The sequence below is a fragment of the Rhineura floridana genome, chromosome 6 (assembly GCF_030035675.1).
Source record: "Rhineura floridana isolate rRhiFlo1 chromosome 6, rRhiFlo1.hap2, whole genome shotgun sequence".
Taxonomy (NCBI): domain Eukaryota; kingdom Metazoa; phylum Chordata; class Lepidosauria; order Squamata; family Rhineuridae; genus Rhineura; species Rhineura floridana.
Genome location: NC_084485.1, coordinates 53,325,651 through 53,343,697, shown reverse-complemented (window position 1 = coordinate 53,343,697; position 18,047 = coordinate 53,325,651). Strand labels below are relative to the sequence as shown.

At 40.7% G+C, this 18,047-nt stretch overlaps 1 protein-coding gene across 3 annotated transcripts in view; it reads left to right on the top strand.

Moving 5' to 3' along the window:
- The window catches only part of LOC133387331 (uncharacterized), a 57,486-nt gene extending 40,130 nt beyond the window's left edge, over nt 1-17,356 (top strand). For all 3 annotated transcript variants that reach the window (XM_061631892.1, XM_061631894.1, XM_061631893.1), the window contains exons 2-6: nt 2,861-2,978; nt 7,582-7,641; nt 9,519-9,680; nt 12,437-12,521; nt 13,572-17,356. In XM_061631892.1, coding sequence (XP_061487876.1) covers nt 2,861-2,978; nt 7,582-7,641; nt 9,519-9,680; nt 12,437-12,521; nt 13,572-13,828 — 682 coding nt within the window. In that variant the 3' untranslated portion in view covers nt 13,829-17,356. The remainder of the gene's footprint in view (nt 1-2,860; nt 2,979-7,581; nt 7,642-9,518; nt 9,681-12,436; nt 12,522-13,571) is intronic.
- The last annotated feature ends 691 nt before the right edge of the window (nt 17,357-18,047 follow it).

The window sequence follows — 18,047 nt, the reverse complement described above, 5'->3', positions numbered from 1 at the left end:
TAGGTTGAATGCAGGATAAATACTTGTTATCATATAATCACCCTGCAAACAAATCAGAACAAATGCCCAATAAAGACCAGATATACTCTAGCCTCTGTTTAAGCTTTGTTCAACCATATCAGGATGAATGTTGAATAAACAAGTCATTTGGAGAAGTCCCAAGCCTTGTCCTTTCGGATTTATCTTTGAGATACTGGAAGTACAAAGATTAATTCTCTGATAATTCTTGTTGTGCTACCTGATTTCAATACAGCAGGATATATGGGAGCCTCACACAAACTCTGGTGAAATGAAGAGAGGTTGTCAATGTATAGTGGCAAGGTTTGTGTCTGTTCTGTCTGCTTGCAAGCCCACATCTCTCCCTAATTTTGTGTATTAGTTTCTATACCCTCTAACTACACATTCCATGTAATGTAGATTATATATAGGTCAAGTGTTTAGATATTCATTCATTCTGAGGGCTAAACTGCCCTATGTGACATGACAGACCTACTGCAGCCATTTTGGGGGGGGGCAGCAGAAACTCCAAATTCACTTAGAGCCTTGTGAGCTAAAAATCATCCCACAGAAACTCCCACAAGGAAAAAGATACCTGTACCCAGTATATCCTTACCTTAGTGGGCAAATTAGCAGCAGCTGCTGGTGGATATTAATAAGGAAAAAAACAGCTAAAAGGGAAAGGGTTAAGCATGTCCACACACACACATCACCACCTCCTCCATCACTGCTGCCGTCAGTTGAAGGGCCACCCTCCTGCCCTCTGCCAAGGCTGCAGTAAATGCAAAAACAAAAGCCTAGTCAGAGAAACTCCACAGGTATTGGGCATCATGTCTAATTTAGCCCTGAGTTTTAACTGTGAATGTGAAAACAGTGTAGGAAATACAGAGCGCTATTATCAGTAGAGATGGGGGAGAATATCTGCTAAATCGGACTTAATGCCAGATTCCGACTGAATTCGACGGTCCACTATATTTATGAACCGGCACTGATTTCTTGTGGCAGGCTGCGGCTATAATTAGCACAGATTTTTTGTGGCAGGCTGCAGCTGTAATCAGCACAGATTTCCCCCCGAATTTTTTTCCTGATTTTATGTAATTATCATCGTAATTTCCTCTAAGTTGATGTTGGCTGTGTGTAATTTGTGTGCTTAATTTTGTTTAAAGCAACACCACAGCAGCAGAGAAACAGCAGATGTTGAAATGCGAGTGTGCCACCGTGTGCGTGCGATTACCTAAGAAAGCAGGCTTTTACTCTGCATCAGCATCGCTGAGACTGGAGACTTAGTAAAATAAGAAAAGCTACTTTATTTATAGAAATACATAGTAGATAGAAAGGCAAACCTAGGTCTAACTAACTAACTAAGTTGGAGGCATAACACCCAGGTGCAGGAGTTAGCACCATGCTAGGAGAGGGCAGAGTCAAAGGAATGTCTCCTCTCTCCTGGACAGTCAGAGAAGGAAGAGGAGGAAAGGGCGGAAGGAGGAGGGGCAGGTAAGCTTCCCTAAAGACGTAACAGTCTAGTGACAGAAGGAAGTCAGTCAGAGCATCACAGGTAAAGGTAAACAAGCCTATCCATCTGGAGGACCCTAGCTCCATCTCCCTTCTGGAGCACAAACAAAAAGAACAAAACGAGTTGCTCTTGCCCCACTTCCAACAGTTGATGCATTTGTAACAGTGTGTAGGTGTGATAAATAGGAAGAAATAAACCAGATGGAACACCATGATAATTTACATAGGCATTTACATTACAATGAAAGAAAACCCCAAACCCCACAGAGGATCGTATTGGCAAGTGCCAAAGCAAGTGGGAACAAAAAAAGGGTGGATCAGGATCGAACGATGGACTATTGGAATGCAAGCGGATCGGAACTAGGCAGCAAACCCCATCCCTAATTAAAGGTAAAGGTGTCCCCGCACTTATAGTGCGAGTCGTTTCCGACTCTTAGGGTGACATCTTGCGGTTTGCTAGGCAGACCTTATATATGGGGTGGGATTGCCAGTTCCTTCCCTGGCCTTTCTTTACCCCTCAGCATATGCCGGGTACTCATTTTACCGACCACGGATGGATGGAAGGCTGAGTGGACCTTGACCCCTTTTACCAGAGATTTGACTTCCTCCTTCCGTTGAAATCGAACTCCGGCTGTGAGCAGAGCTTCGGCTGCATTACAGACAGTGACTCAGTCAGTTGGTACTCAGTAGGTTGTCTACAGAGCTGGTGTTGTGGACCCTAGAAGTGGAGAAGGAAAGTAAAAAAGACACAAAAGGGGGGTCTCTTTGTTGTGCCTTTCTTTTTCTATCATTGAAATTTGTCTACATTGTTGTACTTTGATGTCTGCTTGTAGAACTGTGATAAAGCATCATCATGCCCAGTGCATAAGATTAAGAGCCAATCCATACATCCTTTGGACACAAGACTTCAAATGTTTTGCATGTCTTCTCCTTGCCTGTAGCTGGTTGCTTGCACAGAGGCTGCATGGTACATGATTACGCTTTTGGACCACCCTCTAGGTGTCTTTTGAGGGTTTGCTGTAGTATTCAAGAAACTTAATCCCATTCCTGCACATGGATGGCTAGTGTGGCAGTGGCTATGAGGAATGGCCCACAGTTCAGCTACACATTACAGTTCTGACAAAGCAGGAAGACATTCCAGATGCCTCAGATCAACAGAGAGTTGTCATAAACAAGTGTGAGCATGCCCTTCATTAATTTCAATTTCTTCCCTTGTGGGGCAAGACCTTTACACACTCTGAATGTCTCAGAGGAACAGCTTACAAGTTTATCTTCAGTAGCCTCATAGGTGAAGAGAGACAGCATCTTTCTGCAGTATAACCAATTTTTTTCATTTTTTTCTTCATTTCAGCTCCTTTGGTCATTTCCAAGCAAAGGAACATGATGTTGCCTCAGGTACATCAGCAAGATCAGTTGCAAATGACAATTTGAGACGTGGACTGTGTTTGACCAGGGTTTCTGTTACCAAGGTACTCTGAAGCCAATATCCAACAACTTCATTCAGTAGCCTTGTAAATTTTCTCAAATCGCCTGTCCAACCCTATGCTGTGCCTCAGCTCCTGCTTGGGCCCAGATGTGAGGCAAATAGATGAGACAAGATCATGTGGTAGGCAAGTTGTTAAATGAGATATGATTTCGCAAACAGAATGAAATCAGTTGCTGTCAAATGTGCTACTAGGAGTATGTCTCAACATTCTGAGCACATGGCTGATTGCTAGTTATTTTAAAGCACAACAGATTCTCTCATTCAAGATTGTTTGCAGAGATAAATAGCTCTTGCTGCCTTTCTCCCCAGCCTTTCTATCAATCCCACTTACAAGGAACAAAACCGCCCAGAGAACTTTGGCTATGGGGTGGTATATAAATGTAATAAATAATAATAATAATAATAATAATAATAATAATAATAATAATTTTTTTTAAAAAAAAAAGAGAGAGAGGAAGAAATCTACCTGTTCTGTCACTGTTGCATTAATGACAGTGCTCTCTGGATCAAAGTGTACTTAGCTGAGAGATAGAAAACCAAAAAGTTGCCTTTACTGCAAAGTTGATTTACTGGTTTCCCTCCTGGGATAAATTGAGATCAGCTTTTACACCCTGTGCATTGCAAGTTCAAGCAAGCCTCCTATTCAAAGCCAATCCCTACTCTGTTATACTTTTGTTGTGTAGGGCCATTACTTCCAGTGTTTCTGTCTTCTGAACTGTCTCTATTTTGCAGGATTCAAGGGCATAGCAGAACGTTAGGTTTGCAGAGTTAAAAGTGGATTAAAGGGTTCTCTCACTGAAGGGCAATACATCCTTTTTCAAAGTTGTGATATACACCTGAATTGGACTTTTTGTGTTTTGGAAAGTAATGGGGAAATACAGTGAAAAGAGTGCAACAAACAAATGGCTAACAGGAAGATGTATAAACACCCCATGAACAAATCAAGATGAATGCTCATTGTCGTATAACACCCCACTTCACCCTGCAAACAAATCCGAAATAACGCTCACTAAAAACCAGATACAATCTAATCTCCATTTAAGCTTTGTACAAGCAAATCAGGATTAGTGCTCAGTAAGGTGCCATGATTTATTATTTATGGTTTGATTTCTAACAAATGGTAGCATTGTGCAGCTTACTCTCCAGGAGTTACAAAGATCAAAGATACATGCAAATATGGGGGAGCAGAGAAGAAATTTGATTCAGCTCATATTTAAAGTCAAACCTACCTAATTTGCACTTTCCAAAACAAGACATGAACCACAACAAGGCCATCCTTCAAAATCTGCACTTCTACAAATTTTGCAAAGTAATTCTCCAACCATAAAAATGCTTTAAAATGTGTAGTTTAGGATAAAATGTGCATATAAATGCATATGAAAAGTGTATTATATTAGGGAAATTGCTTTGCAAAAATGTGTATATTAGGCAAAATTATATACAAAAATATATATATAAGAAATTTGCACTAAAAAGCAAATGAATGTTCAGGAGGACTTATTTAAAAAAACAAATAAATCACAATGTGGAGAAATGAACTTAAGACTGGAAAAATGAGAAACTGAACAAAACTGAAATTGATAGATTTCCCCATCCCTGCTTCGAAATCATTTGTCCCCTTTCCTCAGAGATAATGGAGAAGGGACATTACAATTTGTCAGATTCCAGAAATCCTGCTTCCATGCAGAGCTTTGATGTTGTTGTTTTTGAATTGCAGAAGTCCAATGAGCAAGAAGAATTGTGCTGACTGATAATTTCCTTGGGAACGATTGCATCATCCCATAGCAATGATGCTATCTTTACTGGAGTCCAAGGCATCTGCAGCCTGGAGCAATAGCTCACTGTCCAGCCTCAAACAAACACATGGTGCCTCCAGGGAGATCTAATGCCTGTACCTGGCATGGCTCCTCCCATATCATAAACGGTTACATTACATTCAAGCTGGCATTAAAGAGCAGGGTTGAAGCCTCATCCATCCGAGCCTCAAATTGGCTTAGCATCTGTGCAGGATATCAGAGATCATTAAGCCACCTTGAGGTCTATTTAATTTCAAAGAAGGGCTACAGAACAAGCTTTTATTCTTGACACCTGTGAGTGACATGTGGGGTGTGGGGTTTTGTGGGGTTTTTTTACAAAGGATTTCTTTGACAGATGATGTAATGAAGGGCTTCTCATTGTGATGGAACTGAGATTCAGAAAAAAGGACCATGCCATTGTTTTCCTATGTAGGGAAGTGGGGTGTGTGCAGATTTCAGAGCCCACCTGACCACATAGAATCATAGACTTGGAGGGGGCATTGTAGGTCATCAATATGTTTTTTAATAATGTTTTTAAAATGTTTTTAACGCTGTTTTGTCTTAATGTATTTTAAGATTGTTTTTATGATGTTTTAAAGTGTTTTTAGTGCCTTGTTTGCCGCCCTGGGCTCCTGCTGGGAGGAAGGGCAGGATACAAATTAATTAATTAATTAATTAATAATAATCCCCTGGCTGATGCAGAAGACTCAGAGCTAGAGCATCCAGACGGATGGCTGTCGAGCCTTTGCTTTGAAGACATCCAACTAGAGAGAGACACCCTCCCCCCAGTAATTGGTTCCATTGACAAATTGGCCCCATTGTTATCATCAGGAATTTTTTCTTAATGTTTCATTAAATCTACCTCCTCCCTGAGACCATTAGTTCTAGGCCTGCCTTCTGAGACAAAAAAACCCCAATGTTTTGCCTTCTTTTATGTGACAGCTCTTCTGACATTGGAAACTGCTACCACCCACCCACCTCAGTCTTCTTTTCTCCAGGTTAAACATACCCAGTTCCTTCAACTTTTCCTCATTGTCTCTATCCTTCTTAAAGTGCAGCACCCAGAGCTTGGACAGAGTACTCCACATGAGATCTGAATAGTGCAGAATTAAGGAGAACTACTGCTCCCCTTGACTTGGAAACAGTGCTTCTGTTAATGAGTTTAAAATCTCATTAACTTTAGCCCAGGATTCCTCATTGACCACCTTACCCCAGATGTCCCTAGTTGATCACTATTAATGGTTCTCCATAGACCAGAAGCATGACATATGTCAACAACAAGTCGTGCTTTCAGTGTTGTGGGCCCAGGTCTGTGGAACTGCCTCCCACTAGAAGCCAGACAGGTACTGTCCCTGCTGAGTTTCAGGCACATGGAAATGGAAATGGACTGCCTTCAAGTCAATTCTGACATGTGGCGACCCTCTGAATAGGGTTTTCATAGTAAGCGTATTCAGAGGTGGTTTACCATTGCCTTCCTCTGAGACTGAGAGGTAGTGACTCGCCCAAGGTCACCCAGTGAGCTTCATGGCTATGTGGGGATCCGAACCCAGGTCTCCCAGGTCATAGTCCAACACTCTAACCACTACGCCACACTGGCTCCCTTCAGGCACCTGGTGAAAACCATTTATTTCAGGAGGCCTTAGCACCATGGATTTTCTCTGCTGTGTGCATGTATTAATTTTTCAATTATATTTATGTTCATTTTTTAAAAATCTGAGTTTTGTTGTGGTTTGACTTATGTTTTAATGTTTGTACATTGCATGTTTTTACTATTGCAAGGTGCTTTGAGATCTATATGATGAAAAGCAGGATATAATTTTTTAAAATTAAGAAATAAGCCTCTTTTGTAACTGCATCATGCTGCTGGCTCTTCTTCAGCTTGTGATCAATCCTGAGCTTGTACTGCTGCCTCCTGATTACTCAATTGTTTATCACACCATGACCCAAGAATATTTGTGAAACTGAAACACTCAAATGAAATGTGCTATATGAGAACCCTCGGAATGGTGGTGTTTGTACAGACTCGCGTCTAAAGGTTGCACGTGCACTTTGTAAAACTTTAATAATTTGAAACTTTTGGCCAATCGTCATTCAAACATCTGTCATGGGTTGGGTTTTTTTGCAATTCCCATGTCTTCCTGCCAATCTGAGAGACCATAGATCCTTTCACATGGGTGGCCAAGCTGAAGCACGGGTCCTGCTTTTGACCCTGACAGTGGTGGTTGGTGCCACTTTGGACAGGAGCACGATGGCCCATGGACTTGGCATAGAACCAGAGTGATGCTGTTGCTTCTCTCTCTAGCTCAGAAGACTAGATCGAAAACCACCCCAATGCATTGTGAGTGTGTGCCTATTTACTTTAAAGTGCAGGAGAGCAACCGTTTTTGCCTCGTGTTACAATTGGAAAAAGTATGTCCTGCCCTTTGAGCCCCAAAATGCCCTTAGGCTAAATTAAGGCCAGTTCAGCTTCAAACATCATGATATTCATAGGCTCTACTCTTGGGTATTAGTATGGTCTCTTGAGTGTCCAGGTGTGAGAACAGTTTAAGAACAATGCTGCATACGAAGTAAGGCAATCTGGTGCTTCCCCACGTTCCATGAAATATCTGAAACAGTTCTAAGAAATACACATTATTGATCTTCTTGCTTTTTCACTTCCCACCACCACCTCCCATTCCCAGCCTTTGTCATCCAAGAATACTGTTACTGAACCTGTACTGTAAATTGAATACAAGAAACTGAGATGGGGAAGCTTTTGGGGTTTCAAAGTCACTCTTTTGCTTCTCACAGCTGAACCATCTGGTGACGAATCAATTGGTAACCTGTGGAATTCCAGCAGTGGGCATTTCGGTAAGGGCACCGGGTTTTTCCTTTCTCTTCTTGTTAGGTTATGATGTCTTTCTAGGGCAAAGGTGGGCAACATTCTTCTGTCGGGGGTTGCATTATCTGAGGGTAACCTCTCAGAGAGGTGCATGCCAGTTGGAGCCAGAGACAGAAGTGTTTTGCATTGCTTAATTAATCTGGAAAAAAGACTGCCTGCTTTAGTTTTCACTATAGCTATTTCTCATTAGAATTCCCACTCCTATGCAGACCTACTCTGCGGGATTTGATTGAGGTTACTCTTGAATAAGGATACTGTACAGAGAATATTTTTTTAGTACAACAGACCCAAACAGCTACTATTCTGAAAAGCAAGCAAAAGTAATTCCTTTCTGACTTCAGTTTGCCACCCACAGCAAAAGCATACCAATTTGATCTCAAATGGCTGGACAATGCTCTCCCTCCTGCAGGCCATACACCCCCCCCAAAGTAACAAACAAACATCAATTTATTTTTATCAAATAAAATACTGCCCTTCCAATTGTTATATAAAGATTGGGAGAAAACACTTCTAAAAGCCAGGAAAAATAAAGAGGAAATGATCAGGAAGGAAGGAACTCTGATTAAGCAGGATCCAGAGGTCACATAAAATGAGGTTGGGGGCTTCAGGTTGTCCCCCTGTGTTTTAAGAAGAATTTTTTTTCAAAAAGTCTTTTAAGTTGAGACCTATCCCAGTCTGCGTCTATGTTAGAATTGCTTTTAATATGTTTTCTTTAATAATATGTTTGTAACCCTTTTTTAAAAGATGTTTTTAAAGCTTTTTAAAAAATGTTTTTGACATTCTGTTTTAATGTATTTTAATGTCTTTTTATGATATTTTAAAGTGTTTTTAGCATTTATTTTTGCTGCCCTGGGCTCCCGCTGGGAGGAAGGGTGGGATATAAATCAAATAATAAATAAATAAAATAAAAATTAGGTTGTATCCAGTGCTAATCTGTAGACCCATTGAAATTAATGAACATGACTAACTTCATTTCATGAATACCAGTGGCTCTACTCTGAGTAGGTCTTAGTTGGAGATAACCTATGGCAAGGATATTTGAGTGGAGGGGAGGAATTGGGGAGTTGTCCTAGAACTTAGGAACTGAGGAGTTTTCATGGTCAGATACAGGTCTCAGATCTAGTGGAATCAACTATTGAAAAGTCCTGTTACTGGATTTTCAACCTGTTAAGGAACTTGAATTAATTTAATCATCTTTCTTTTAACTTACTAATTTTAAAGATATTTTCATATTACTAACATCTCTGTATAAGTTGCCTTTTGAGATACCCATGCCTAGGCAACTGCTTTTGTAATATTTTCATTTACCATTATGGTAACACATCAGAATCTAAACAGCCCCAAAAGCTAAGTGTGAGATCCCGTGGGGTTTCTCTACCCTTTCCTTCTGTCTGCAGCTAGGGATCTCTGGAGCAAATTTGGGGGGGCTTGGGAGAAGTGGAAATCATGTTGCATAAGCAGATTGCACAAACGTATGGATATCATTGGATATCACCTGAAGTAGCTTACTTGTAGCCTTAATTTGCAAGTTTTCATACTCCTTAATTCATAAATAGTAACTAGTTCAGTTTTGCCCTTGTGAATGACTTTTTAAATTACATTTATAACAGTTTGATGACAGGCTTCTTATTGTTCAGTGTAATTAATGTACTCATTATATCACATTTTGATTGGCAACTCAAGTGCTGATAGCTAGGAACAATCTTTTAGACAATCGAGCACAGAGGACTGAGCTCCATGTCCAACTTGGATTTGATGGGCACATCCTAATTGATGTTTTAAAAATTACCAACTTGAATGACCAATACAAACAGGATTTCTTCTCTTTGTTATCTTTCTCATATAGCCTTTTGGAACTTGGAAAACAGCAAGCAAGAATGTCATCCAGGCTGGTACTGATATAGTAAAGGATGTTTTAGACTCAGGTTATGTTCCAGTTTTACATGGTGATTGTGCTCTGGACTTGGAACAGCATTGTTGTATCTTATCTGGAGATAAAATCATTGAGGTAGAGATGAGTTCATATTCATGCATACCAATAAATAGCACTGTGTGTAAAAGCCTTAATAGGTTGTGGAAGGAAAAATTTCCCAGTCAGTTTTATTGTGCTCCAGAGTTTATTGAGAAATAGATATACCAACAGCGCTGTTGGGAGAGAAGTTCCGTAGAAGTAACTCTAAAGGAAACCAGGCAGTTAATAGATTTATAAAGTGATTATACATCATGCATACATTAATAATCAAAAGACACCTTTACCAATCCAAATAACCATGCACTTCCACCTAGGGTGGTCACTTAGCACGTTTCGGCCTTGCCTATCCATGTGTCAAAAAGAGGAAAGTACCTATGATGTTCACAACTACATTCAAGATTCACAAACAGTTTACAAACAGCTCAAGAATTGTTTCTGGCTTCATAACATTCCTTTGTAACATTCTGCTGCTCTCACCTAACCACAACCTTTCCTACTTCATATGTACTTTTACTCTTAGGCAGATCATAGTTCTTCAAAATATTGCTTCGAATACATTGTATTTTATAAACAAATATTTTATATCTAAGGCCTGCAGTGGCTTAGATGGCTAATATGCAAAGACAAGCAGCAATCCCTTTAATGAGGGTCTCAAAAGGGTCAGAGGTCAGAAATCTTTCCTCAAGGTCATTCCTATCTGTTGACAGGTAGTTTCACTGACAGCTAGGGATGGGGGAGAAATTCAATTCGTTTTGTATTTAAAGGCAAACTTATCTAATCTACATTTTCAGAAACAATGTGCAAACCGAAACATGGCCATCCTTCAAAATTCACACTTCTCCAAATTTTGCAATGCAGTTCTCTGGCCAAGCAATGTGTACAGATATGTATAAACTAGGGTAACGTGCAAAAAAATACATTTGCAAAAATAACATACAAAAATTGCATTATATTTGGGGAAATTGCTTTGCAAAAATGTGTATAATAGGCAAAATTGCATATTAACATGCATATTAGGAGAAATTTGCATTAAAATGCTGATGGATTTTTATGAGGACTTTTTTAAAAAAAATGGAAATGTGAAAATGTGGAAAATGGAACAAGATTGGGAAAATGAGAAAATGAAAGAAACTGACATTGACATATTTGCCCATCCATGCTGGCAGCCTTCTTCTACTCTCCACTTGATGTGAGCTCAATTCTACTGTGTTCCAAGCATCTTGCAGATGCATTTTTATGGATCTAATGAAGAATGTCTTGATTTCCTTTCACGCCAGTTCTTCCAATAAATATGTATTTCTAAGATTGACCTTTAATAGCTTTTGAATGTATAAGCTGCAAATGTGCCTTATGGGTAGTTCAGAATGAGCATTTTTATTAAAGGTTACTAAACTGAGGTTGAGGATACCTTGACAATCCAGTTATAATGTGTATCCTTGACTCTTAAGTGGACCAAATGTGCATCAACATGGGAAGCAGCCAAGGAGATAAAGAGATGATTTCAAGTTGTATGGCTGTATGGCTCATAAGAAAAACAATAATCAGTTAAGAAGTTCCAGAGAGGTATCTGTGATTGTCTCTTGCAGCAAAAGCATCCAAGAGTCTTGTGGCACCATAAAGACTAAGGGTGCAATTCAACTACTACTTCCACCGGGCTGAGGGGAGTTGGATATGGTGGACCTCTGGCTGAGCTGGCTGGGTCCCAACTATGCCAGGCTATGCCAGTAGAAGTTCCTTATCCCTGTTCAGCTGTGGCGGAGCCAGGACCCAACCAATTCAGCTGGGGGTCAGCTGGGGAAGCCAGACTTGCAGAATGGGAGCTGGTAGAAACCATTGGAAGGCGTTCTGGGGGCGTATCAGAGGAGGGGCCGGGGGGGAATTAGGCCACATCCAACTCATGTTTGGAGCACTCCTTCAGGTCCCAATCCAAGCCACAGTTACACCAGGAAAAAGGTTGGTCTAAGAAAATAATTGCAATGGAAGTAATTGGAGAGCGCTTACTCCGCTGTAGGGGTATTTGTGAGAATTGGCTTTCACTTTCCGGTCCCTGCACACAGCATTCAGCTGGCCCACCAGCTCCTGAATAGCAATTGGATGCCTTGGACCTTCCCGCTGGCTCCTCTTGTGCCAGCTCCACTTTTGCTGGCTTCCCCTGAGTTGGATTGCTCTGTCCCACATTTATTATGGCATAAGCTTTCATGAACTACAGACTGCTTCATTAGCTGCATCTGTGAGGCAGACTTTAGTCTACAAAATCTTATGCCGTAATAAATATGCTAATCTTTAAGGTGCCATAAGACTCTTTGTTTTCATTAAACAAGCATTTCTCAAGTGATTATTTTACTTCCCCCCTAATTTTAAAGATGTATGCCTTTTTGTATGTCACTCCTGTAACAAAATGTGTATATCTTTCATACGAATGCCAGCGTGCTCCAATACCTTCAAGAAGTCATTGCCTAAGCTGCAGAGAGGTTTCTCTGCTGTGATTTTCTATCTATGAAGAAGACAAATATGTAGTTGTTTTCATAATATTTTTTCCTGCATTCTCAGATATGAGATTAATGCAAGATGTGGCCCGCTAATTTTAAGTTGTACAATTAGAGAGGAACTATTGCAGTGGTAGCTTTGAATGTAGAAGGTCCTAGGTTTCCTCTCTGACATCTCAGAGCTAATAAAGATTTCCTGGAGGGGTGCTGTCAGTCAGAATTGAATGTAACTGAGCTAGATGGAACAATGGTCTGAATTAGTATAAGGCAGATTTACATGGTCATGTTCAATTTTTCCTCCTGCAGGTTCTTGCTAAGAATTTCTCTCCTAGACGTGTTGTGTTTCTCACAGATGTCAGTGGAATTTACAGCTGTCCACCTGACACTCCAGGTATAAAATAAACGTGTACATAATAGCACAATTTATTTTGCACAGGTGTAATATGTCACATGAGGGGTAAGGCTATCCAGTATTCAGACTAGCATGAAGCCTAGTGATCATACAAACTATGTAGTTTGTAATAAGGATAACAATAATTATCCATTCAGCCCTGTCTTGAAATGTTTATGGTTTAGGTATATGTTTAAGTGGGTCTGACATGTTGTTTCTGAGCTTAGACATTAAAAAGAATTGTGCTTTTCTGTGGTGTTGTAAAAGGGTAGAGGGAATACTAAAGCAAAATTCAGCAAACAGCACCCCCCATGGCTTGTAAAATAGGAGGTGCTGATAGGTTTCTAAGATCTGGGAATTGGTAGGAATGAGCCTAAAATTCTCCCAGTTTTTTGTCGTGAAAGTGCCGTGATTGGCCTCTGGAGACCTTTCCCACTCAACATGGACAAGTTAGAGCCAACATGCATGGGGCTGTTTGGGGAGAAGCTTGTGTGCATGCCTCTTCCCTCCTCTTTCCCACATTTTAGCATTACATGTTCAGATGTATGACTGGACACATCTATTGTCTCTCAGCAATTAGTGTTACCCCACCCCCACACCACATTTGCACATGTTTTTAGACACGTGTGACTTGGTAGAGTACTGTGTAAGTGGATTGGGACCTGCAGGAGTGCTCCAAACATGAGTTGGTTGTGGCCTAACAATAAAGAGTAACAAGAGACGGTACCCTGAGTGATGTGCGAAGTCATGAAGGAGAGCTGGAAGAAATATTTGCATCTCCAAATTCCTGGGTGATTTATCTTTATCATTATTTCATTCATTCATTCATTCGTTCCATTTATATCCCATCCTTCCACCCAGTAGGAGCCCATCCAGGCATCCTCCTTTGTCACAGCAAAATGGCAAACACTTGGAAGGGTGCAACTAGATTAAACCAGTTGTTTCCATGTTGCAATGTCCTTATTCTTTAGGACTGACCTTTGCATATTGCATTTTGAGATGTGTTTCCTTTTGGTACCAATTCTAAACAATGTGTTTATTCTGCAACAGGGGCTAGGCTTGTGGATTCCATTGTCATTGGCCCTGATGGAAATATGAAGCCACCTGTGATCACATCTGCACTGCCACATGATAGTACTGGAGGTGTGTCCTTGAAGTTGCAAACTGCTGTAAATATAGTTTTCCAGAGTCATGGAGCCATTCCAGTTCTGATCTGCAAACTGGGCAGTGAAGCAGCTGAAAGGGCTTGTTTGACCGGGGAGTTGAAGGAAGGTGAAGGCACCAAGTTTTCTTTCATGGAAGTGTGAAGACATTTCTGCAAGGGCCTTAAAGTAGGTGGAAGAAGGATTTCATTGAGGTGGTATGTCAGACCTCCTTTCCCGGTCTGGTCCCGTCACGGATCTCTCTCAATCCCACTACTAGGCGTCACTGCCTGACACACTGTAAAGCAATGCTACCCTGAGACTTAGCCTTAGTCTACTTCTTTAACAGCTTGCTATTAAGTGTCTAAGTTGATTTAAGCCACAACCCCCCTGTATCTTTCTGACGTTAAAGACTACAGCCCTAGGTCACCTTTGGATACCTGCTGCTGCTACACTATCCGTTCACCACTGCCACCATAGCACTCAAAGAGGAGTGGAATAAACTCATCTGTGCGTCCAGGTCTAAAAATTCAAAAAATTTCTGGTCTATTATTTCGTCTGTCTTTAGACCATTGCCTTCGGTTATGTGTTCCATTTCCCCCCAATTATGGGAATGTTATTTCACGTCCCTGTACCAGAATGAATGCTCTAATGACTTTACCCCTTTTTCTTTCCCCGATTCCTTTTCCCTCCCGCCATGGACGCCTGTCACCCAATCTGAAATAAGGGAAATGATAGTGGGCTTAAAAAAAGGTAAAGCGCCGGGCCTTGATAATATCCCCCCTGAGCTTCTACAAAACTTCCAGGATTGGTGGACCCCTTTACTTGCTAAGTTGTTTACTAGGTTTAATGAATCGGGGCATTTCCCGCCATCCTGGCAAGAAGCAATAGTTATTCCCATCTTTAAAAAAAGGGATAGAGAGGACCCCTCCAATTACCGTCCTATTAGCCTTTTATCAGTTATTGGCAAATTGTATGCCTCCTACCTGAAAGTAAAACTTCAGTACTGGATGGACGAACAAAATATACTTGGCATGGAACAAGCAGGATTTAGAAAAGGCTTTTCCGCTTTAGATCACTGCCTTATTTTACATCATCTTGCGGACAAGTATAATAAACATAAGGGCAATGGCTTGTACGTCGCCTTTATTGATTTAAGAGCTGCATTCGACTCTATCCCATGTGACAAACTTTGGTCGAAACTCTTAAATTTCACTATTAATAAAAGACTTCTTTTTTTGATATACCATCTTCATCAACATACATCTTTGCGAGTATGTTGTGGGAAGGATGGCGGTTTATCAAATTCCATCCCCACGTTTACAGGGGTGAGACAGGGATGTATTTTGCCCCCCCTTCTTTTTAATTTATATTTAAATGATTTGAACGCACATTGTCTTTCTCCCAACTTCCACAATCCTAAGATAGCGTCTGTGTGCTGCCCGTTGTTGCTATACGCCGACGATGCTGCGCTTATTTCACTCTCAAAGATTGGTCTTAAACGTACGATAAGGGCGTTTATGGCCTATTGTATAGAGAATCAATTAACAATAAATTATGATAAAACCAAAATCCTTGTGTTCTCTAAACGTAGAATTTCTCCAATTTGGAAAATTAACGATCACCAAATTGCTCAGGTAGCCCAATATAAATACCTTGGTATTATTTTCCACTCTTCTTTGAACTGGTCTACTCATATTAAATCAGCGGTAATGAGAGCAAGGAATTCTATAAAGAGCTTGCTTCGATATTTTTATTATAAAGGAGGGCAATTTGTGCCAGCGATTATCCAGATATTCAAAAATAAGATTATTCCCCAACTCTTATATGGAGTACCAATCTGGATCCACTCCTTGGATCCTTCAGTTGAAGCCGGGCTCTCTATCCTGTTACGTCGCCTTCTCGGTGTCCCGAGGTGTGTACCATCGGCGGCGCTCAGGCTAGAATGTGGGTTAATATCATTGGAATGCCAGGCTTGGTTGACGACTGTCAACTATTGGGTTAAAATATCCTCCAATACTTTCCCGGGTCTTTTATCCCTATATTGGGATGATAATTGGCCTTCTACTTGGAATAAAAAACTGGAAACAAAATTGTTGAGAATGGGTCTTTCTAAAGATTATTTATCTACTCAATCGCCAAGTGATGCGCTAAATATAATTCGTACCCGTTTCAAGGCAAATGCAATTCAATATAAACAAGTGTAAAATTATGCATATTGGAGCAAAAAATCTTAATTTCACATATACGCTCATGGGGTCTGAACTGGCGGTGACCGACCAGGAGAGAGACCTCGGGGTTGTAGTGGACAGCGCGATGAAAATGTCAACCCAGTGTGCGGCAGCTGTGAAAAAGGCAAATTCCATGCTAGCGATAATTAGGAAAGATATTGAAAATAAAACAGCCGATATCATAATGCCGTTGTATAAATCTATGGTGCGGCCGCATTTGGAATACTGTGTACAGTTCTGGTCGCCTCATCTCAAAAAGGATATTATAGAGTTGGAAAAGGTTCAGAAGAGGGCAACCAGAATGGTCAAGGGGATGGAGCGACTCCCTTACGAGGAAAGGTTGCAGCATTTGGGGCTTTTTAGTTTAGAGAAAAAGCGGGTCAGAGGAGACATGATAGAAGTGTATAAAATTATGCATGGCATTGAGAAAGTGGATAGAGAAAAGTTCTTCTCCCTCTCTCATAATACTAGAACTCGTGGACATTCAAAGAAGCTGAATGTTGGAAGATTCAGGACAGACAAAAGGAAGTACTTCTTTACTCAGCGCATAGTTAAACTATGGAATTTGCTCCCACAAGATGCAGTAATGGCCACCAGCTTGGACGGCTTTAAAAGAAGATTAGACAAATTCATGGAGGACAGGGCTATCAATGGCTACTAGCTGTGATGGCTGTGCTGTGCCACCCTAGTCAGAGGCAGCATGCTTCTGAAAACCAGTTGCCGGAATCCTCAGGAGGGGAGAGTGTTCTTGCACTCGGGTCCTGCTTGCGGGCTTCCCCCAGGCACCTGGTTGGCCACTGTGAGAACAGGATGCTGGACTAGATGGGCCACTGGCCTGATCCAGCAGGCTCTTCTTATGTTCTTATGTTCTTAAGGATATCGATTTCCAGACTTCAACCAGCATGGCCTTGAAAATATGTTCCCCTCTGTATTTGAATTTAAATTTTGCACCTGGTAAGATCGCTTCTTACTTAGATATGTTAATAATTCCTAAGCTACGTGTAGCATTCTCTAAAGCTAGGTTCAACTCCTCAGACTCTGCGGTTCTTGAAGGAAGGTTTAGAGGGATTCCATATGAACAACGAATTTGTCCTTGCGGGGTTGGTTCCATTGAAACCCTTCACCATTGTTTCCTTTCCTGTTCCTTATACTCCCAGATTCGTAATAAGTTTCTAAATCCTATAATGGCGAATGTACATCATAAATCCTCTGATGCTATGATTGCTTACCTTTTTGCTGGTTTAGATAAAGAAATTACTATTCAAGTCGCCAAGTTTGTATATGTGGCCCAGCAGAAACGTGCTTTCCATTTATTGTAGTTAATATATAAGCTCAGTCAAATAGAGCTGTGTTATTGCATCTGTACTCTGTCATAAGTTGTTGACTGTAATCCACATTTTCTCTCTTTTTAAATATGGGTCTATGACCGCAAATAAATAAACTAACTAACACTACCACCATAGATACTGTTTCCAGCTTTGGTTTCTGCTCTACCTTCCCTTTCCTTCTGTATGTATCCAGCCAAGGATCAGGCGTGTTGTTAAACCAAAGGAATGTAGATATGCGTGTGGTTACATTTAAATGGTTTCCAACATGTTATAGTTTCTCTTATATAAATATCTTCATCCTAAAAACCTGCCTTGCTACCAACCTAATACACATCCGCCCCTCACCCTCTTCAACTCAGAACCACAGAACCATACTCTCCTCACACCAACTGTCATTCTCACATATATACCTTCAACCACCCAGACGCTCAGCCAATCACAACACAGCATTCCGCAACATTCCATCACATGTACTCCCCCCTCCCAACTCTTTCTACTTACCATATTTACACTACAAAACCCACACTTACCATAAATACTGTACAAATATAACAGGGGCATCACATGGTACCATTTGGACTTCAAACTCTATTCTTTAATTTATACTTGACTGTCATAGTAAATACCAGAAGCTTTCCATTAAACTTATGCTTCACTGGTAATGTCTTGTCAGACCTGAGAGATTATAGACAATCCAATACTATTGTCATCTTTTTTAAAAGACATATATTAAGATACATAGCACACAGGGAGCTCCTGGGAAATAGGGTCACCCTTTTCAGCTTCAGTTCTTGAGCAAAGGCTAGCCCAGATGCCATAGGTACT